Source organism: Mesoplodon mirus, assembly GCF_964341445.2.
Source record: "Mesoplodon mirus genome assembly, chromosome: 1".
NCBI lineage: Eukaryota > Metazoa > Chordata > Mammalia > Artiodactyla > Ziphiidae > Mesoplodon > Mesoplodon mirus.
In genome coordinates this window covers 83601466-83624329 of record NC_138976.1, presented here as the reverse complement: position 1 = coordinate 83624329, position 22864 = coordinate 83601466, and the positions used below count along the sequence as shown (strand labels likewise).

General features: G+C 42.5%; 1 protein-coding gene across 1 annotated transcript in view; it reads right to left on the bottom strand.

Annotated features, from left to right (window-relative positions):
- PCSK5 (proprotein convertase subtilisin/kexin type 5) overlaps window positions 1-22864 on the bottom strand; it is a 456450-nt gene that overhangs the window by 36692 nt on the left and 396894 nt on the right. The window contains exons 25-27 of the mRNA XM_082614749.1: window positions 12764-12806; window positions 8765-8901; window positions 7727-7927 (exon numbers count right to left, since the gene is read on the bottom strand). Coding sequence (XP_082470875.1) covers window positions 7727-7927; window positions 8765-8901; window positions 12764-12806 — 381 coding nt within the window. The remainder of the gene's footprint in view (window positions 1-7726; window positions 7928-8764; window positions 8902-12763; window positions 12807-22864) is intronic.

Genomic DNA, 22864 nt, shown 5'->3' with positions numbered 1-22864 from the left:
CAATATACATAGAGATCTTGACTAAATTTCAGTAATTGCCTAGGAATCAGCATGACTCACATGGGGGAAAATTAGAAAAAGAAGTTCTAGCTCAGAATGTGTCATATAAATGACCCTGAAGTTCAGTTAGTTGTTATTGTTGGCATCTTACCATTCCCCTTCCTTCCTTCCTTCCTTCCTTCCTCCCTCCCTCCCCTCCTTCCTTCCTTCCTCCCTCCCTCCCTCCCCTCCTTCCTTCCTTCCTCCCTCCCTCCCTTCCTTCCTCCCTTCATCCCTTCCTCCCTCCTTTCTCCCTCCCTCCCTCCCACCTTCCTCCCTTCCCTCCCTCCCCTACTTCCTCCCTTCCTCCCTTCCTCCCTCCTTTCTCCCTCCCTCCCTCCCACCTTCCTCCCTTCCCTCCCTCCCCTACTTCCTTCCTTCCTCCCACCCTCCCACCTTCCTCCCTTCCCTCCCTCCCACCTTCCTCCCTTCCCTCCCTCCCCTACTCCCTCCCTCCCTTCCTCCCTCCCTCCCACCTCCTTCCCTCCCTCCCACCTTCCTCCCTTTCCTCCTTCCTTCCTTCCTTCCTCCCTTCCTTCCTTCCCTCCCTCCCTCCCTTCCCTCCCTCCCCTACTTCCTTCCTTCCTCCCTTCCCTCCCTCCCTCCCCTCCTTCCTTCCTCCCTCCCTTCCTTCCTTCCTCCCTTCCTCCCTCCTTTCTCCCTCCCTCCCACCTCCCTCCCTCCCTCCCACCTTCCTCCCTTCCCTCCCTCCCCTACTTCCTCCCTTCCTCCCTCCCTCCCTCCCTTCCTTCCTCCCTCCCTTCCTCCTTTCTCTCCCTCCCCTACTTCCTTCCTTCCTCCCTTCCTCCCTCCCTCCCTCCCTTCCTTCCTCCCTCCCTCCTTTCCCTCCCTCCCCTACTTCCTTCCTCCCTCCCTCCCACCTTCCTCCCTTCCCTCCCTCCCCTACTTCCTCCCTTCCTCCCTTCCTCCCTCCCTTCCTTCCTCCCTCCCTTCCTCCTTTCCCTCCCTCCCCTACTTCCTTCCTTCCTCCCTTCCTCCCTCCCTCCCTTCCTTTCTCCCTTCCTCCCTTCCCTACTTCCTTCCTCCCTCCCTCCCTGCCTCCTTTCTCCCTCCCTTCCTCCCTTCCTCCCTCCCTCCCTCCCTTCCTTCCTTCCTTCCTTCCTTCCTTCCTTCCTATTCTCTTGCCTTTCATTTCCTTCCTTCTCCTCCCAAGAGTCAGTCTCTAGTCACACCTGCCTTCAGATCCCAGCTGTGCCGCTTCCAGTAGGGTAACCATGGATACAGTAATTAAACTCTCAGAGTCCTAATTTCCACGTCTCTAAAATGAGAGCAAGTGATTCTTCCCTTACAGGACTCTTGTGAAGCCAGAGTGAGTTAACGTGTAAAGCATGCACAGAGTGGCTCAGTAAATGGTGGATCCTCCTCCTTCCTTTCTCCTCTCTCCCGATTTCCTCATTTGTTACCATTCCACCCCATTTCTCAGGCTTCTGTTTTATTTCCCGTTCTCTTTCGTTCCATACTTGGAGTGGCACCAGGAGGCATTGCTTGGTTTCTCTGATGGCACTCATGGTTACTAAACTGCTGAGCCTTGCTACAGAGAAAACTAGGTAGGTAGGTAGGAAGATAGATAGCTATAGATACATGGATATAAATGACTGTCCGTCCTGCCATGCTATGTGGCAGTTGTTTCCTAGTTTGGAGAGAAAATTTTGTACTGGTTTTCCAGTAGACACTGACTGATGTACTGTCCCTGGGGGATTTGTTAAGAGTTCAGGGGGCTTCCCTGGTGGCGCCATGGTTGAGAGTCCGCCTGCCAATGCAGGGCACGTGGGTTCGTGCCCCGGTCTGGGAAGATCCCACATGCCGCGGAGCGGCTGGACCTGTGAGCCGTGGCCACTGAGACTGCGCGTCCGGAGACTGTGCTCCGCAACGGGAGAGGCCACAACAGTGAGAGGCCCGCGTACCGAAAAAAAAAAAAAAAATTCAGTTAGCCAATGCAGAGCAATGCTAGTCCCAAGATTTTCACGAAAGTGATGATGATGAATGTGTTCACTGACCTTACTGTGGTAATCACTTTGCAGTATACACATATATCAAATCATCATGTTATACACGGTAAACTTACACAATATTGTATGTCAATTATATCTCATTTAAGCTGGGGGAAAAAGGATGCTTACTTTCTGAGAGCAGTTATTCAAAGAATAATAACAAAATAATATTCATTAGCTATTGAGCGCCTTGAAAATCGTTATTATATATCAAGGCCATGGGTTGATTTTGTTTTGACTTTTATCATTTTTATGCTAAAATGTTATATTTAAAAAGATAAGTTTTCATTAATTTTATCATATTTAAAAATATATAATGTACATATTTACACATATACATGCATTTGTAATTACACATACATATCTCAAATTCTGGCAGTTTGATACTTTACTCCAATATACTTGGTATAAAATTCTGTAATGTCCTCATTCCTCCACTAGAGGGTACTCTGCACACGCAGTTAGCAATCAGGCTTCGGCAAAAGGATAAAGTCCTCTCCAGCCAGAGCTCTTTGATCATGAAAGATTAGAGACTTAATGTCAACAAGTAAAATTTGACCTTAATCATAGTTTCTCTTTTTGCTACTCCAGAAATTCTAGACTGAACAAGACCTCCCCACCTCAAAAAAAAAGATCACCTTGACCAAGAAAATGTAGTGTCCATCCTTCAAAAATAACTATAACTCAATCCTATAAAACAGGGGTTCTTCTTATTTAAATTTTTAAAAATCAAATAAGCAATACTCACATGGTTCAAAATGCAGAAAAGGCACATACCGTGAAGTCTCTCTCCTCTCTCCCCATCCCCCTCCAACCTTTTTGTACAAACTTTATGTGTTCACAATGTTTATCATGTTGCCTTTTTTTTTTTTTTTTTTGTAACACAGTATTCTGGAGACCATTCTTTATCAGTACCTAAAGAACCTCCTCATTCTTTTTGATGGCTCCATAGTATTCCATTGTGTGGATGTGTCATACTTCATTTTTCTACTCTTATTGGTAGCCATTTAGTTTTTTCCAATCTTTGCTATTTCAAACAAGGCTGCAGTGACTGGGAAGGCAAATGGTGCTTTCCTTAAAGATTTGCAAGGACAGAGGCTTTTCTTGATAGCCTCTCTCAAGCATAACCACTTAGCACCTCAGGAATGTCCTTGTATGTTCTAGAAGTCTCCACTGATGAAATTCCTCCCAGTCTTTCCCTTTGGGCGCCCACTTATATTTTGTGTTGTGTTTTCCTCCTCTCTCTGTTTCTCTCATGACTTCTGCATCCCTGCTTGTTCCTCACCGCCCGGCTTCTTGGGTTGGTTTCTACATCACAGAGACTCTCCTCATACTTGATTATCTTCTCCTCCCTATTTCCCTGTTACCTCTTTTGATTTGAAACTTCCACCTTCGTCGCTCCTGCAGCGGGCTCTTCACCAAAGATGGGCTTGCAGTGGGCACAGGTTCTTATTTATTAAAAAAAATAAAGTGTTTTATTTTTTTAATGCAAACGAGATAAAGAAGAACATAAAGTTTGCCCATAATCTTACCACCCAGAAATGTCTACTGTGTGTACTTTGGCATATAGATTTCCCATCTTTATAGTGAATGTGTGAGTATAATTACATATGTGCATATATATGTAATCATTTACATCTTCTGCATATATAATACCAACCCTACATTTTTCATTTAATATTATACATCTTATAGGCATTTTCTCTTGCCGCGAAAATTCTTTGTAAACATTATTTTTAATGGTTTGTGTATTTGTATGAACCATAATTTACTTAATTTTTTTCTCTTGTTACATTTTTAGATTGCTCTCCCCTTTTTTTGTTATTATAAGTAAAACTGCTGTTATCATCTTTGTACACATTCTTGGTTAAGTCAGGACTCAACTTGGCTATTAGGCATCCCAACAGACCATTAAGTGCCCTTCTTTCTGGGACTATTTTTCCCAGACCTGTATTACTCTTTAGGCCCCCAAATTGCTTTCTTTCATGAACTCAAGGAGGCAGTTTTGAAAGTGAACTAGTGTTTCATGGGTTAAAACTGGATTAGGTTAAAGGGTTAGAGATTAACTTTTATTGCATCATATGTGCTGGGGGCTTTATATGTATTCTTTCATTCAATTCTCAAAAGGACCTTGTATGAGGCAGTTTCATGTTCTCATTTTACAGGTGAGGAAACTGAGGCTCGGAGAGGATGCATATCTTGCTCAAGGTTATGGAGGTAGTAAAGAACAGAGCCAGGATTTGAATTCAGGTACGCCGAATTCTAAAGCCTACGTTCACTAGAGAGATGTTTTAGTAATTCACTTTGATTTAAAATAGTTTGGTAGAGGTCAAAGCAGTGATGTACTGGTAAAATGGCTCTTTGGAACACGAAACAACAACAAAAACTTGAGTCATCCTGTTTGCCAATTTCTGTGGTGTAAATATTCCCACCATAGCTGATTTTAAATTGCAGTGGTTTAATGGTCCACTCATAAAATTCCTGGATAATTAATACTCAGTGTAAGGAGATACATGTAGCTCCTTCATACCACTAGGCCAAAAGTTTACTTAGCTACCCAGAAACATGTATTTTCTGCACTCTGAGTTGTGATTGGTTAATTAAGTAAAAATCATGTTCTCATTTGTAAGTTAAGTGAGGCAACTGTACACATCTACAAAGTCCTTCTAAAAAAACAGATTCTCATGGTTTCTTTAAACTTCTCTAAAGTTCAGTTACTATGAAACAACGTATCTCCCCACTATTGAGAATTTCTTTTCGCACATGAGTGGCTTCCAGTGTCTGTAACTGACTCTGGGATTTCAGTCTTTCTCAGAGCATAGGAATTAAGATCAAAAGACAGGCTAGTGATAAATTGTTAGGATGTGGTCACAGATAAAAAGTTAATTTACCATGTCTGTGCTTTGTAGATTAGACTACCCATCAGAATATGTAATGAGAGCCTGCTACAAACATGGTTTTAATGAGGGAAATAGGTGGGTAGGGGAAATGTGCAGGAATTATTCCGAAGACTTTCCAGCACTACCAGGGAGAAAACCACTTAAGAAAACCCAAATGATTGAACAGTAGTAGGGTACACTGTTTCCATTCCCAACAATGGTTTCAGGAAACCAGCTGAAGCCATCATCTTCTTTCAAAGCCCGTGGCTTGCCACCCCTGAACATTTTCACCGATGCCTGAGTCACTGTTGATGCCATTGGCAGCAGCCTGTTTAACATTGGTTCTATTATTGCCACGCAGGGACGTTGGCCTAAGTAATCTTCACAATATATTAGTTAGTGAACTGGGACAGGGAATCTGGGGATGATCTATACTTTTGTGCAGTGACTTTTAGGTGGCAGAAGAATCTCTGGAGATTACTTAGTCTTGGCTGGAGGATTTGTCAGCTATGGTCTGAGGCGTAGGAAAATCCCCATCCTTGGACCAGGATAGGAGGCATTCCCAGGCTCAGCTGGTAATTGACAACGGGTGATGACCTGTCATCCTCACCACTCTCATTGTGAGTAGCCACCTTCTTAAAAGAGGAGTTCAGTGGACTCTAGTTGGATTTTTATTTCAAGGGCATTTCCCCAACACATGCTGACATAGACAGTGGGGGTGGTCATAGTCTTCCGATGCAAGCATGAGCTTATTGTTTCCACAGGTAGTAGCGTGGGTGAAGAAATGGGCTAAAGTTTGTCCCATCTGCTCTGTCCTACCTGGATCTGAATCTGTGTTTAAACAACAAGAACAACACAACACTTCGCTGGTACCACCTAGGTAGCTCCATTCTCTCATAAACACTCTGATTTGTCTGGGCTCCCTCTGAGTTGACCCAGGATGACTGCAATCTGCTTTCCATCATCTTAGAGGTGCGGTTAATTAGTGCTTGTTCTCTGGAACCCTCTGCTCTCCTGTTACAACCTCAACCCTGTTTTTTAAGGAAACGAAGTCAGGAGAAAAATGTAGGCGTTGGCTCAAATACTCTCAGGGCCTTGTGGAGTACATTTCTCGTTTACTGTCCATTTCAGTGGTACCTAAACTATGCTGGGGAAGCTGAGCTCTGGTCTTACCTTGCTCAGTTAAGTTTTTCTCATTGTTCATAGTCTGCATGTCTTATTTCCCAGATCACAGATGTGGGAAAGTGCAGCCATGTCATTGACTTTATTGCTTTTGTCCAGCCGTGAGAAACATTCTCATCTGCTTCCTGAATCCCTTAGTACTAAATCCCCAAATGGACTAATTCCTTCCTCTCTTCAAAAACATTATGTTTTGATAGTAGGAAATGCAGAGGGGTAGGTGTGATGCTTCGACAAAGGGGGGAGCAATCGAGACCTGATTTTTGCTTGCGAAGTGCGTAGTCCAGTTGAAAGGGACGTGTAATCGTTTGGGGAATCAATCTGCTCTGACTCTTGGCTCCTTGAACTTTTTCATCATCTGGACGCCAGATAAAATACAGATGTTCTGAGCTAGAAACACACCACCAGACTATTTTCCTCTTGGCTTGCACCGCCTCTTAAATGCCTGAATGCCAGACAAACTCGTTTTCAGCATTTTGGTTCAGCTTTAATTCACGGAAGATATCCCAGTCTGGAGTGAATGATTTTCTTCCTAGCTGTGTCTCTGAAATCGGCCAGTGTTCTCCGTGGCCTTTGGCTGCTGGGTTTGTGATGGCCTCCGAGCTGCTCTTCCTTTAAGTCACATATGCGACACTGTCGAAGTAGACAGCAGCTGTGGACATCCTTCCTCTGAAACCCAGCAAGAGGCTTTTCTCTTGCCCCAGATCTCTCCTTCCCTCCAGCTCTTAGAAGAATCATCCCAAGCAGACCTGCTTTCAGCTGCTGTTGCTTCTGCACTGGAATGACCTTTTTAAACAAATCCTCTCCTCGAAATCAAAACGGAGAGCATCTCTTGTTTTCATGAGCGTCTCTGCATAGAATGTGAGTCAGATTTTTCCAGCAGGGGGAGGATTTTGTTTTTTAACCACCTCAGACATGGAAAGGTCACTGCAAGATTGTAATACCTTGCCAGGAAGCCTGTGACCAAGGCTTCAGGGTCTGGAGGCCAATTCTGAACACTCAGGTGGGAATGAATACACACAGGCATTTACTGTTAGATTCCAAGCTTCCACACTTTTCCTCCCTCCCGCCCCTTCTCAAGCCCCCCCACTTTCCCCATCTGCAACTAGAGGGGCAACTTTTAAAAGGTTAGCTTGAATGATGCCAAGTTCTAATAATCCAGCTGGAAAGATCAGTCATTTCAGCTGAAGTTCCCATAATTTAGAGTGATTCTTCCTTGTCTAACTGGACAAGCTATCCCACTGGTAGTTTTCTTTTATCTCTTTTTTAATAAAGAGATAAGTGAATGTGATAGAAGCTATTCTGAAATCTTTGAGAAAATGGTAGTCATTTCTCTCTCTGATGCTCTTTACATGCTCCGCGGTCTACTCCACCCAGGTGGAAACTCAAGTGGTCAGATCAGTCATCAGTGGCCCTTTGGGTTTTCCCTCCTCACCAAATGCCAGCCATAGCCTCTTATCCTCTCCCTCAGTGAGCATCACAGAGGCTCTGGGACTCCAGGCTTTTCTTTTACTGGCAACCTTCATCTCTTGGGTATCCCGAAAGCAAGGGTTTGGGGGTTGGGAGGAGCCAGAGGAGGCAGCTAGACACCTGTGATCTCTCTTGGGAGGTCCATACCATTCCAGAATCTGCCTTCCACGTGGGTCTGGGCCAGATGCACGCACATCCCATGCAGCAGCTGCAACCCTTCTCCGCAGCTGCTACACTGGTTGTGGCCAACACCAGTGCAGGTTTCACAGGCTCGGTGGCAGGGCTCACATTCTCCCATCTCTGGGTCACCGTAGAAGCCAGGGCCACAGTTTGTCACGCAACTGCCGCCTACGTGAGAACACAGAATGGAGGCGTGAAGCGCAACCCTGGCTGGCTGTGCCTGGCGCTCTACGCAGGGCCAAGTTTTAAACAGACCGAAGGGAGGCTGAGGAACATGTTTTAGTTTTTTAAGAAACCATGATGGCATTTGCTTATTTCAACCAAGAATCATGTCTTAATAAATCCAACGCTTTAAGTCCTCTTTCAACTGAAAATTTAAGTTGGCTATCAGCTCAAAGGGTTAGGAGCATAGAATAAAAGCTTTCATGTCCTCAAGGCCTTGAAAAACTGCAGATAAAATGATCTCTACATATAGAATCTCTGAAGGTCACTGTGGGCTCTCTGCCCCACTCTCTCTCCCACAAACATTCAAGAACCTGGACTATTCTCTTCAGTTGGAAGGCTCACAGTATTTATCTTTCCTAACTATTCATTTACATCAAAGTCAATGCATTGACCAAAATCTAAGACAAAAGATCTTATTTAACTTATACAGTGCAAGGAATATATAACACGGATGAAGTCTCAAGGAAAGAGTTATGTTCTGAATATTCCAGGTGACTTCAATTCCAAAGCACTTCTCTTCAGCACCTCTCCCTCCCCTCCATTCACGCTTCTTTCCGTCAGCTTAGAGACACTTGAGATTAATGACTGAATAGGAGCTATGCTTCAATAATAAAAGCAGAAAGAAGTAGTCCTGGCTATTTTATTTTCAAACCAAATTAAAATTCCTCCTTGGACAAGAGGCACAGGAAGACTTTAAAAGTGATCAGAGGAGCTCTCCCATTTCTGGGTGGAGCCCCGGAGCCTTGCTGTCCCTTTGTACAATGCCATTTTTGAGCTTACCCAAGAGGAAGAAGCCCTCTTCACACCAGTAGCATTCATTCTGGTCGCAGTTGCCACAGTTGGTATCACATGCTTTGCATTCAGATTCTTCCCTGTAGGTCTTCTCAGGACAGGTTTTATAACACTGGTGTTTGAACCTGGGGGGAGAAGATAGGGTTTCTTCCATGAGCTGTGTTGACATATTTCTCTTTACCACCATAATTTAATCTCCTTGTATGTGTCTACACATCATTTCTTTTGAAGTTATAGATAGTCTTTTTTTTAAAAAAAATTAATTAATTAATTTTTGGCTATGTTGGGCCTTCGTTTCTGTGCGAGGGCTTTCTCTAGTTGCGGCGAGTGGGGGCCACTCTTCATTGCGGTATGCGGGCCTCTCACTGTTGCGGCCTCTCTTGTTGAGGAGCACAGGCTCCAGACGCGCAGGCTCAGTAGCTGTGGCTCACGGGCCCAGTTGCTCCGCGGCATGTGGGATTCTCCCAGACCAGGGCTCGAACCCGTGTCCCCTGCATTGGTAGGCAGACTCTCAACCACTGTGCCACCAGGGAAGCTCCAAGGTTATAGTCTTTTTTCCCCTTAATATTTTGAAGTATAACTGACATATAACATTACATTGGTTTCTGGTATACAACATAATAATTTAATATTTGTATATATTGCAAAATGACCACCACAGTAACATCCGTTATCATACATAGTTACAGAATTTTTTTTCTTGTGATGGGAACTTTTAAGATCTATTCTCTTAACAACTTTCAAATACTATGCATCATTAATTTTTTTATTGAGGTATAGTTGATGTATAATATTATATAAGTTTCAGGTGTACAACTTAGTGATTCACAATTTTTAAAGGTTGTGTTCCATTTATAGTTATAAAATACTGGCTATATTCCCTGTGCTGTACAATATATCCTTGTAGCTTATTTATTTTATACATATATTATACATCATTTTTTAAATTGAGGTCTAGTTAAGTTACTATGTTGTGTTAGTTTTAACTGTACAACAAAGTGATTCATATATATATATATATATATATATATATATAAATGCTTTTTCAGATTCTTTTCCATTATAGGTAATTGTAAGATATTGAGTAGAGTTCCCGGTGCTATACAGTAGGTCTTTGCTGTTTCCTATTTTATATAGTAGTGTGTGTATATGTTAATCCCAAACTCCTAATTTATCTCACCCCCCGATTACACATCATTTAAAAAAAATTTATCTATTTATTTGGCTGCACTGGGTCTTAGTTGCGGCATGAGGGATCTTTGTTGCCACGTGCAGGATCTTCAGTTGTGGCATGTGAAATCTTTAGTTGAGGCATGTGGGCTCATGAGGAATCTAGTTCCCTGACCAGGGATCGAACCTGGGCCCCCTGCATTGGGAGTGTAGATCTTAACCACTGGACTGCCAGGGAAGTTCCCAATGCATCATTTTTAACAGATATAGATATTTGGGTTTCAAGGGAGAAAACTTCCTCTTGGTCTGTTGTGTGCCCTCTAAGCCAAGTCATTAACCATCTCCCTCTGGACTCCAAGGACCCTTTATTGGGACAGCAGGGAGGAGGCTAGGAAGAAGGAAAGGGATACTGATATTTACTTAGGGAGTATTGATTATGTGTCAGGTATTAGCTCACTTAAACCTCTGCACAATCCCCATATGGTAGCTGTTACTTATCTTTAATTTCCAGATAAGGGAACTGAGCTTCAGGGTTAAGTGCTCAAAGTCACATAGGTAAGGGTGGGACTGGGATTTTACCCAAGATCTGTTTGAACAACTTGTGTGCTTTTGCCACATGGCACCTGCCAGGTCTGAAACAATTCAGTATTGAGTTCAAGTAGCTTACCATGATGTCTGTAACCAGATTATTGATAGTGACAGTGAAGTACCTTAGCTTTTCTGTATATATAGTTTTACATATAGCATCTGTTATTCTCATTCTACAGTAAAACATTGTAATTCAGCCTCCACTGAGGTTCATTTGAAAGGGGAGTGGAATGAAGTTGACCTTTGCCCTCTGATGAATTTCACAGCCTCAAAAAGATATCAGAGGGAAGCTTTGCATTTCTTCCTTAACAACATCTATGTGCAGTGTTTTATTAGTGTATGTGTATTCAAAGTTACTGCGTATTCTAAAGGGTTATAAAGATGTGTTTCTGGGAACAAATATCTAATGTTTTACCCTTAGTGATGTTGGGCATGTTCTTTCAGTGTATTTGTGTTTCACGGGGTTTTATGAAACATGCTCATTAGCAAGCAGTGGTGAAATGGAGAGGTTGGCTCCAAAGTTTAACAGAGGAAGCAGCTCTCAGGTGGCAGAGGCAGTAGGTGCAGGTGAAGGGGTGTGTTCTGGCATCAAAATGAAGAAGACAGCCAGGGCAGAGCTAGACTGGAGGGATGCAGAGCTGTAACAGAGACAAAGAGGAGAATTCCTCACCTGCTTCTGCATGGTCACTATTTTTTTATTTGAGTCTAAGTCCTCCTGTCTTGGCTCCTAGAGGAACATTTTGTCCCTCCAACCATGTGACCTTACCAAGAAATGCTTGCGTTTCTGCTGTTCGTGTCTGCTGGGGGCTCGTGTGGCAGGCCACACACCAACCATGAATGTGCTGACGAATGACCAGCTGCTCATTGAATGTCATCTGGTCTGCCTTAAAATGATCAAGTCTAGGGGCCTCTTACCCACCCTCCTCCCCTGTTTAAATGAAAGAGTAATTTAAATCATCCCATCAGGAGGATGTAGAGACATAGTCAATGTAGAGAATATTAGGCAATTCTGGAAAAGTTGAATTAAATCCGTAAGGTTAAGTAATGCTAAGGTTAACGGATCACTTGATGTATATTTCAGCTTGTTGGGTTTACCTTTCCTTCCCATCCTCCTCACCCCTTTTAACCTCTTCCCACCACATTTTGAGTCCTTGGAATCTGATGGAGGAGAAAGGCCATGTGGTGACAGGAGGAATCAGCCCACCGAAGTGGAGGTGACCCAAATGTAGATCCCCCACTAGCTTGTGTCTCCCTTCTTTTCTTAGTTTTTCTTCCAAGATAGGGACCAACGTACCCTGGAAGGGAGACAAGAATAGGAGGGGGAGGTGACGTTGAGACATACCATCTTTGATTTGTAGATTTTTAACAGAGAACTTTGCGGGTGATGGTTATCTGCATTTCGTTTAACCTAGTGGTCCGTGTCTCTCATGACTCACGGGAGGATTAAGAACTAATGAAACGGACTTCCCTGGTGGTGCAGTGGTTAAGAATCCACCTGACAATGCAGGGGACACGGGCTTGAGCCCTGGTCCGGGAAGATCCCACATGCCGCAGAGCAACTAACCCCATGAGCCACAACTACTGAGCCTGCGCTCTAGAGCCCACAAGCCACAACTACTGAGCCCATGTGCCACAACTACTGAGCCCGAGAGCTTAGAGCCTGTGCTCTGCAACAAGAGAAGCCACTGCTATGAGAAGCCCGCACACTGCAACGAAGAGTAGCCCCCACTCGCCACAACTAGAGAAAGCCCGCACACAGGAACAAAGACCCAATGCAGCCAAAAATAAATAAATAAATTAAAAAAAAAAGAGAGAGAACTAACGAAACACCTGGCTTCATCCTGGACTGTCTGACTCCCTTTAAGGACGAGGCCTCCATGCAGATATTTGGAAACAGCTTGCTTGGGGTCAGGTATATTATTAAAGTCTGTGCATAAACATCAAGGTCTGAATCTTGGTAACCCATGGCAAGATTCCTAGACACCAGTGTCAGGCTGGGTGACTTCCAGGACCAAGAAAGAGAGGACCTCCTTTCAAGGCAAGAAAACAGCTGCACTCTTATTGCTAAATGCAAGAATTGTTCATTAATAGCCTGACAGGGGAGAGTTGCTTCAGGCTGCAGGGCCTCTTTGCTTTAATCACTGGATTTAGGATTAAGTCAGTAATGCTTAAACTGCAGAAAAAGTTAGTGCCATGAAAAAAAAAAAAAAACAAACACGCCAGACTTACATGTAATACCCCATAGCGCATGATGTGCAGGTTCCTGGATCATCTGGAAAAAAATTATAATAATAAAAAATAATCATCATCAAGAGTTCATCATTTGAAAAACCAAGCTTTGGAAAAGTTGTGGCTTGAGACAAATACTTGTGGGATAGTTTCATGAAATATACTGTCTAGAAATGATATTTGAATAGATTGTACCATTTTTAATTAGTAACAAGATGTACGCTAGGTTTTATCTTTATCAAAGCTAGTAAAATAAGAGTTCTCATAAAAACTTGGCCCTGCTTTTCAAGGAGGAATAGGCCCAAGCTACTGGGTCTTCAAATTGCTGATCAAGAATGACCTACAGGAAGAAACTCCTGGCCACTGCCTAGGTAAAGGCATCAAGCACGTCCACACACACATTTGGAAGGGGCTGTAAGCTTCCAACCACGAGTGGTGGGTTTTTCATGAGTTACCCCAAATGCCTGCCAATGTGAGGGAGTGTCGTTTGGGAAGCTCCTTTGAAATCTGGACAATTATCTTTTTCCAATACAGTATCCACTTTGTCTTCTGCACTTCACCACCCTCTTAAAGAAACTGTCCTGCTCTCATTAAATACAATGATTCAATGTGTCCCTGTTGGCTCAGAGAAGGACTCTTTCCTACAGCTTTCAGGGGATTTAATGAGACAGAAAGGACATTGAGAATCACTGACTCAGTCTATTTCCCTCCCTCCTGTCCCTCCCTGAAAGATGCCAACTCCCAGATCCAATTATTAAGACAATTCTGTGACTTCCTCCGGCCTGCAATTCTCGTGAGTAACAGGGTTACCTCCATTAAGTTCTTTCTGTGATCTAACCTATACTCCAGTTCTGCTCTTTTCATTCTAAAAGGAGATGGAAAACAATTGCTCCTTTTGGAAACATTCCTCTTGGTATATGAGGATTTATGTCACCTTTCACTTTATTTAAACTAAATAAAATTATGTCCTTTGAACTTTGTGCCTAGTTTTCCTTCCTAATCTATTCTAGGCTTTACTCTGGTTTTTAAGAAGTCAGCCCCTTGGTGGTAGAGTCAGCCTCACCGCATCTTTAGTCGGACTTTCATCTTGGGTCCTCCTCCTCGAGGTGCTGCAAGATGATACTACTGTGTCTCACACGTACTATGACTAAAGCATGTGCCAGAGTTACAGTGGAGAATTTCTAGAAGAGGTTCTGCCATGTAAGCAGGGATCCTTAGAACCTTCTGGAAATAGCCTAGTGATGATATAGGCTGGCCTGGGAACTGGACTACCTGTTTCTAATTTGAAGTTTTAACCCTGGCTTACCTGTCTTGTGAACTTGCGTAAGTGTCAAGCTACTTTCGGGTGCTGATTTCTGCAGGTTGGATAATACGGTTGCTAAGCTCCCCGAAAGTCTAAGATTCTGAAGCCGAGTCTTGGAGGAGTTGGCAAACTATGGCCCACTCGGGGGCCAAATCCAGTCAGGCCCCTTTTGTTTGCATATTGTGTAGGAATGCTTTCACGTTATAGCATGGGAGTGGTTGCAATAAATTTAGAAAGTATTTACTATCTAGTATTTATTTACTTTACAGAAGATATGTGCCGGCCCTTGGCTGAAGCCCTGTTGGCTCGTGACTTTGTCATGTTCGCGTCTATTAGATAATGCAGGTGTAAATGTTCTTAACTTAATAGCTGGTCCCAGAGTTCCTCTAAAGGAGAGAACTGTCTGTATTTAGGAAAATATCTTGCTAAGCTACTTGGGATAGAAGTTTAATCAGAAGGATTCAACAAGAGCCAGGACAACCAAGGAGATAGCCAGGCCCTTCTGCAGGAGGCCATGGTCTACTCATGGGAGGGAAATGGTTTTTATGTCTGGGTCAGTGTGGTTTGCTATAGGGTGACTAGAGCAGGACAGTGAAACGAATCATAAACCAGGGAAATTAAATGGAATCAGGAATCTGAATTTAGAGGTGCCATGAGAAGGAAAACTCACTGGAATTCTTAGAATTCTTGGGGGAGGGCTTTATGCTTCTACAATCCATTGACTGGGGATCTGAATCTATCTTAAGGGGGTGCAAAGGTCCCAATGAACGCTAGCGGTTATACTGGGTAAGTTCTTTTCCCACTACTAGTCTGTGCTTCTGCATCTATAGTCTTTTCAGTTCTGCTTCTAAATAAGTTGCAACTACTCAGCTTGCATTTGGGCAGCTTTCCTGTTCCCTGCCTGTCCCCAATGAACATACTTGACAGTTTCGCTAATTTGGCAGGGGCTGGGGAAATTCTAATCCTGTTCTCTAATGTTCTGGCCATCCCTCCTATCTAGGAACTTAATGAGTTTGCTCTCTGCTCCCTTAAGCAGGTCAGTGATGAAAATGTGAAACAGAACCAAGCCTCAGAAATGTGCATACCAATGTAATCTCCAGTCCAGGGACTTTTCCAGCCCAGTTGCACAGTGAATTTGGTACCTTTACAGCAGTTTGCATAAATGAATAAGGCATAGAACAGGAACTCTGTCTTATAACAGCTCATGAATGCCCACTAGTCTTTCCCATTATTAACAGTTCTAAGGCATTAAGAGTTATTTAGAAAAATTTTTCTACCGCAGAAGACCCACAAGTCAAACATAAGCTAAATGGATTTAGCTTGACCACTGAGAGGCAGCTGCTGTGGGATTAAGGAAAGGTAACAATTCCAAACCTAGAAATTGACTCTAAGTCAAGTTGGCATTTGGTTGGTAAGGAGGGCTTAAGGAGGAAGGTGAATTTTCCTGACTTCTAATACGTGTGTGTGTGTGTGTCGGGGTGAGGAGTGGGGGGGAGGGTGTTTGAAGAGTGTAAACAAGCTAGAATTGTTAACTGTCTTGGAAGCTTTACCCAAAACAGGGTATTTAAATAGCTCTGGTTATTTGATCTTGTCAAACTTTGAGCTGAGAGAGCATATTTTGAGGAGGGATGGGGCAAGTTCAGACAGAATTCAGAGAGAGAGAGAGACTTCCACTTTTAGAAAAAAGCCTTCAGAAACAGCCACTGGCTTTCAGCTGCTCACCTCCCAGCTAAGGAGAATGTGCAAGCAGATGCCTTGTCAAGATGGGGATACAGCCTTCATTTCTTTTTCTTTCTTTTTTTTTTTTTTGTGGTACGCGGGCCCCTCACTGTTGTGGCCTCTTCCGTTGCGGAGCACAGGCTCCGGACGCGCAGGCTCAGTGGCCATGGCTCACGGGCCCAGCCGCTCTGCGGCATGTGGGATCTTCCCGGACCAGGGCACGAACCCGTGTCCCCTGCATCAGCAGGCGGACTCTCAACCACTGCGCCACCACGGAAGCCCTCTCTAAATTTTTGTTTCTTATTGTATGTTTCTTTTTCGTTTGAGGGAGACAGAAGAAACTCGGTGTCTCCAGACTAGCCTTTTATTGTATAATATCTAGATATGCCAGAATTAACCAGGGCTTAGATATATTGTTTAGGCAGAATTGCGTCTCTGTAAAACTGTGGGGAAAAGTTAATGTCAAGGTGCTCCTAACTTGCCTTGGGCTATTTCTCTCAAAATACATTTTTAGGCTTCTTAGGACTTTGTCCATACCCCGTGCTAGCCAGGCTTCCCTCTACTACTGCTTATTGAAACCTATCTGTCCCATGTCCCATGACTGCAAAGACCTACTAGGTTACTGCCTAGAATGCTATACCAATGGGCATGTTAAACTTGCAGTCTTGGGAGGCTCCTAAGCTCTCACCTACCTCAGTCTCTTCTCAGCTGTCCTAGACTCATTAGGGTCCTTCTACCTTGGCCTCTTAGGCCACATCTGTGCCATAAAACAGCACCCACCTCATTGTAAATCAGCATACCTTGGAGGCTTGCTTTTCTCAGGTGATCTTGACTTTTTGGCTCAGTCACCTTTCCAGGCCCAATCACTTATACCCTAGGCTTGACCAAACTTGGGGCTTTACTTGCCTTCCCAGTGCCTCCCACACTCAGGCAAAGCATTAGACCAAACTGATGCTCCAGCCATACTTTATAGGTTTCTGGCCCCAATAACTCTCTGAGCTCCATAATACCACAAATCAAAAGCAGTAATCCCCATATTTTTTTGAAATATGGTTTTAAAAAAATTAGCAGGTGCCTGCAATGCCTATATGTGTGTGTAAATTATTTATATGTATTGTTGCATGTATATTTTACATACATTAAAAAGGCATGCTAGGGCTTCCCTGGTGGCGCAGTGGTTAAGAATCTGCCTGCCAATGCAGGGGACATGTGTTTGAGCCCTGGTCCAGGAAGATCCCACATGGTGCAGAGCAACTAAGCCCGTGAGCCACAACTACTGAGCCCGTGTGCCACAACTACTGAAGCCCACGCACCTAGAGCCCGTGCTCCACAACAAGAGAAGCCACCACAATGAGAAGCCTGCACACCGCAATGAAGAGTAGCCCCCCCTCACCCCAACTAGAGAAAGCCCGCACACAGCAATGAAGACCCAATGCAGCCAAAAAAAAAAAAAAAAAAAAAAAAACGCATGCTAAAGTAGAACATTTAAGAGAATAACCTAAAAATAAGTTCTATATTTTTCTGCAGCCCAATGGATTGTCTTGCACACTTCTCTTTGAAGGCCACTGACTCAGGCCACACCTAACCAAAAGCCACATCTGAGCTAATGAATTCATATGTTAAACTTCCAAGAATATGTCTTACGTTTGGTTCCTTAAAGTTATAATTGAAAGGAGTGACTCTCTGATGGGTTCACTCATATGCATATATTTATATATAAGGACTCTCTACACTTGGCTTCTGGCCCTTATTTACAGACAGACTATATAATTCTAATCAGCTTGTTCACCTAGCACTTTTGGGGTGGAGGAAAAGTTGAAAATATAGACATGAATGAACGTGCTTGAGTGATAGGGCTAGATTCTACTTTCTCCACCTTTCCACCACCCACTATAGCTTTAGTACATAAATTTATTCCCAGAACAAACTCTCTAGATGAAAATAACCAATACTTATGTCCCTGCAAAAGACAGCCTAAAAGTTCATCTATTGGGAATAAGTTAAAAAAAGTCTGGTACATTTGTACAAGATGGGCTAGTACACAGCCATTAAAATTTTGCTTCTCAGGAGTGTTTAAAGATATGAAAACATTTTCAAGATAGGCTAGGGAAAAAAGGATGATAATCCATATCTAGATACATGTATAACCTATCTATCTATCTATCTATCTATCTGTATAGATACAACTTCATCAAAAATCAGAAGAAAAAGCTAAAATGTTAATAGTAGTTATGTGTGATTAATTTCATTTGTGTCTGTGTATGTTTCCATATTTTCCTAATAAATGTGTGTTATGGAATTAATTAGAATCAAAAATGCTATTAAGGGAAGAAAGAAAGTGCTCAGGTTATGAGTTCTAGGGCTCATTTGGGCCACGTGTTTGGAAACACTCTCCTCCCACAGATCTCCCCCAAGGGAGCTGGCCTTTTGGTTCTGCTCTTCATTTTCTGTCCCTTTCCTGCCTACTTCTGTTTTCTCAGCTTTCCATTTTGTTTCTCAGCATTCCCTAATTCTACATCACTGGGACAAGACTGACGTTCTTCCATGGGGTGTGGTTAAAACAGTGGCAGATGTTTGTATAAACTCCTTTTAAAAAATTCACTTTTAATATGAATTGTTTTTCTGTTAGGATTCTGTAAAGGAGGCAGATGACTAGGAAATGGGGTTGTTCTTGGCTCTGCCTCAGACCCCCTAAGTGGGCTAGGGCTGTCACTTGGGCCAACTATTCTTCAACCACCCTTTATGAGCACCTGCAGCCTTGTTGGAGCATTAGCAGAATGTCCACCCCCTACTGAGATGCACTACTGCTCCCTTTGAGGAGAGAGACAGCATTACAAGCAGCCAGTACTTAAATTGTTTAGGGAGATACTTAAGCACGTTGTCAATAAGGCATATTATCCCAGAGTAAATATGTACTTAGTTACTGCACAGTGCTGTACAAATTTGTAGGCGAGTCACGGAAATTCTTCAATCTACCCAAGGAAAATGAACTGGGTTAAGAGATTTATATGCCCAAAGAATGCAACTAATTATAAGCCTAGCACTAGAAAGTACACAATCCAAACATGCTTTGCACTTAAAATTGCTTCAAATAGGGAACACTCAAATATGAAATGGACCCTCTGACAGCTTTGCCAAAGCAGAAGATTTTTCTGGAAGGTTCGATGGTGCTGGGATACAAAGTATTTGGTTAGGGGGACTGTTGATGGTTTTCAGTCATTTTGTCCTCAATGGTGTCCAAGGACAATGAATAAATATTTGAATTGGCAGTAATGCAAATAGTGCAGCTGACAATGGGGCACAACACACTGGAGGGACACAGTAGTAGAAGAGACATGAATAAATAATCTAAATCATTGTCTACAAATGTTGGCTAAAGAAGGCTCAGTTCTCTGTTCGACTTCAGTCTTTACCAAGTCTCCTGATTCCAACAATGGAATAGCATAATAGGCAAGCTGTTTATGGATTTTCATCCTTCTCTAAATCAACTAGCCAGTTGAAGTGATGGCTGAATATACACAGCTGAGTTCCTATAAGGATTGCTCACTACAGCTGTATGTTCATTCACTTATTCATTCGTTCTGGAGCTTACATTTTAGGGGGAAAACAGACAATAAGAGCAAAAGCAGATGATTATTAGAATGTAAATATAAATCTTCAATGAATGTATGAACATGGCTGGTTCATACATTCATGGAAGTCTAAAATGCAGACTCCATGAAGACAGCGTGTTTTGTTTTATTTTTCTGTACCTTAATACCAACAGTATTGCCTGGCACATAGCAGATGCTCCAGAAATAGGCATTGAATGAAGAAGGAAGACATAAATAAGTATACACATTCAGATAAAGGGTTAGAAGTGATGAGACTAGAGTGGAGAAGGGAAGTGTTAGATTGGCTAGTTGGGAGAGAGCCTTTCAAGAATTGACATTTGAATAGAGATTGGAATGGTACAAGGTGTTAGTCATGTGAAGTTCTGAGGGCAGAGTGTTCCAGACAGAGGCTAAGAAAGCTTGATCTGTTCAGGGAATGTCAAGAAGGTCAGTGGGGCTAAAGGGAATAAGGAGAAAGGGAGAGGGTCAGGATATGAGGCCGGGTTCAAGGGCAGGATCAGATCAAATATGGTCTTCTAGGCCAAGGTAAGAGATTTACATTCTAATCTAAGAGTAATGGGAAGCCATGAGAAGCTGTATTAGAAAATAACTTATTTTACTGTAAACATGGTTACCTTTATTAAATCATGCAAAACCATGATTCCATGTAACACATTTGAGAAACACCCCTTTAAGTAATATACTAGAGGGAGAATGATTAGAGATAAACTAAGACTGTGGCTGCAGTCATGAAGGAAAATAGATTTGGGGACTTCCCTGGTGGTCCAGTGGTTAGGACTCCGCACTTCCACTGCAGGGGGCACGAGTTTGATCCCTGGTGGGGGAACTAAGATCCTGCTTGCTGTGCAGCATGGCCAAAAAAATCAGATTTGAGAGAAATTAAAAAGATAGAAGAATAGATGATAAAATGTGAGAGGTAGGGAGGCAGGATGATTCCCTGACTCTGGCTTGAGCACCTGGGTGGGTGGAAAAGGAGGAGAACTTGGCAGTGAAATGACTTAGGAGCAATAAACACATACTTAATGGAAAGCAGTCCATACACTGCTTTTTGTATTGTAAGGAGTAGATGCAGAAAAGAAAGGCAATCCTTGCTCTCAAGGAGTTTGCAATCTGGTAAGGGGACAGCAATGAACAAAGCTAATTAAAGAAGACATCATGATGTGGCAAAATGTAAAATAGATGAAGAAACCTTTAATCTAGAGCACTGCAGAAATATTTGTTTAGGGCCAGAGAGAAACCCAGTTATGATTCTTCTCTCTTCCCCCTTAATTAGGCTTTTATCTCTCTTTTTAAATGGAGAAATTCAGAGCATTCTTATTATAGTTAGGGTTGCCAGATAAAATACAAGACTGAAATGGGAACCCAAGGACTACAGTTTCAGTGTAAGGATGAATTAAAAATAAACTTGCCAGGAGAAGAGGACAGAAAAAAATCATCCTGGTCTTAGCCTTGGATAGATTAAAATATCAACAGCAAACCTCCTCTGGAATTTGTAACCACACACTGGATCTTACATAGAGTATTTAATCAGAATTCATGTTATCTGTGTGTTCTAAAACACCTCAAAAGGCAAACTCAGTTTAAACTAGTTCCAGGTAGGTAGTATCCATAGGCAATTGGAAGAAGCAAATGCAAATCCTCTCTAGAGAAATGTAATCTTAATCCAGATCTCAAAATATTATCACATTCAAGGAGAGTGGTCACAGTTTAAAAACATAAACCATAAGGAAATCAGGTGCTCTGAGTGAAAGTCAGCAGAAATAACAGACAGCAGAATCAGACTCACAGAGACTACAGATCTTGAAATTACCTGACATGGAATATAAAAATAATAAATATTTAATATTTTTAAAGAAATAAAAGAGCATCTTGAACACAGAAAAGTAACCAAACAGTTTGAAAAGAACCAAATATAACCTCTATAAGTGAGAGACAGAGACATAAAAATTTGAATTTAAAACTTGACAGGTTAAGGAAATAAGGCATAAGAGGAAGAAAACTAGTAAACTCAAAGATAGATTCAAAGAAAAGACTGAAAATTCAGTCCAGAGAGACAAAAAGATAAAAAACAGGAAAGAGTGATGAGAGATAATGGAGGTTAAAACAACAAGGTCTAACATATATCAAAGTTCCAAAAAGAGATAATATTGGGTTGGCCAAAAAATTCGTTCAGGTTTTTCCGTAGGATGTTATGGAAAAACCTGAAAGAAGTTTTTGGCCAACACAACAGAATGGGAAAGAGACAATATTCAAAGATAATAGAATACCCGGGAATTTTACAGAATTGTTAAAAGATACTAAGCATTAGTCCCAAGAAACAGCATAAACATATAATTACGTTTTTAATCTACAAGAAGACCCATCACACTAAAATTGCAGAATAAACAAGAAAATGAACAGCTCTTAGACTGTGAAGAAAAATAAAGAGACAGTAAAGAAGAAGAAAGAAAATACCTTGAGAAGAGGATATGAAAATTTGGTGGATGAAAGGGCATCAGTCACTGAAACAGTGGCAGAAAGTTCTTTGAAATTTTGATGAAAGACTTGGACTCATAAAATATAAGAGCCAGAAGGGAACTTAAGCTCAAGGCCCAGCTTATATGTCCTAAGAGTATGAAGCATTTTTGTTCATTTCTTTTGAGTCCTCTAGTTCTTCCAAAAGAATGAGTCTTTTTTCCTGAGCTTCCAGTTAAATTTATATTGATGCTGCCACTCTTGTTCAGTTGGGATATTGTGAATTATTAATGACCTGCCATAGTCAGGGAATATATCTTACTTATCTCTGCAACCCTAGTGCCTAGCGATATGCCCAGCATTAATTCATTCCTTCTACAAATATATTTTGAGTTCTACTATATGCTAGGGCTACAATGATGACTAATTCCTGTACAATATGGAGCTCAGTGTCTAGGGGGCCATGCAGCAAGTAAAAAGGTATTGTAATGAGTGCTGTGTGATCAGTGTTACTAATGGAATTGTGAATGATTTACGAAGAAGAAAATAGGGTGTGTTTTGGGGGGTGTTCCTTGAGGAAGTGACAGCTTAGCTGAGACCTGAAAAATGAGTTTGAGGGAGGGAGGGAGAAGGAGAGAGAGAGAGAGAAAGAAAGGACCTTTTTATGTGGAAAGGCCTGGAGGTAGAAAGAGTTAAATATATGGCAATAATTCCTTAAGTAAAAGGACTCATGAGATTCTCCTTGAAGAAACCGTAGAGGGAGTGGCAAAATCTTGTTAGAATACAGCATAGATGCCCTCGCCTTAAAAACATACAGGTTTTTAAATAAAAGAAAGAGAAGGGCTTCCTTGGTGGCACAGTGGTTGAGAGTCTGCCTGCCGAGGCAGGGGACACGGGTTCGTGCCCTGGTCCGGGAAGATCCCACATGCCGCGGAGCGGCTGGGCCCGTGAGCCATGGCTGCTGAGCCTGCACATCCGGAGCCTGTGCTCCGCAATGGGAGAGGCCACAGC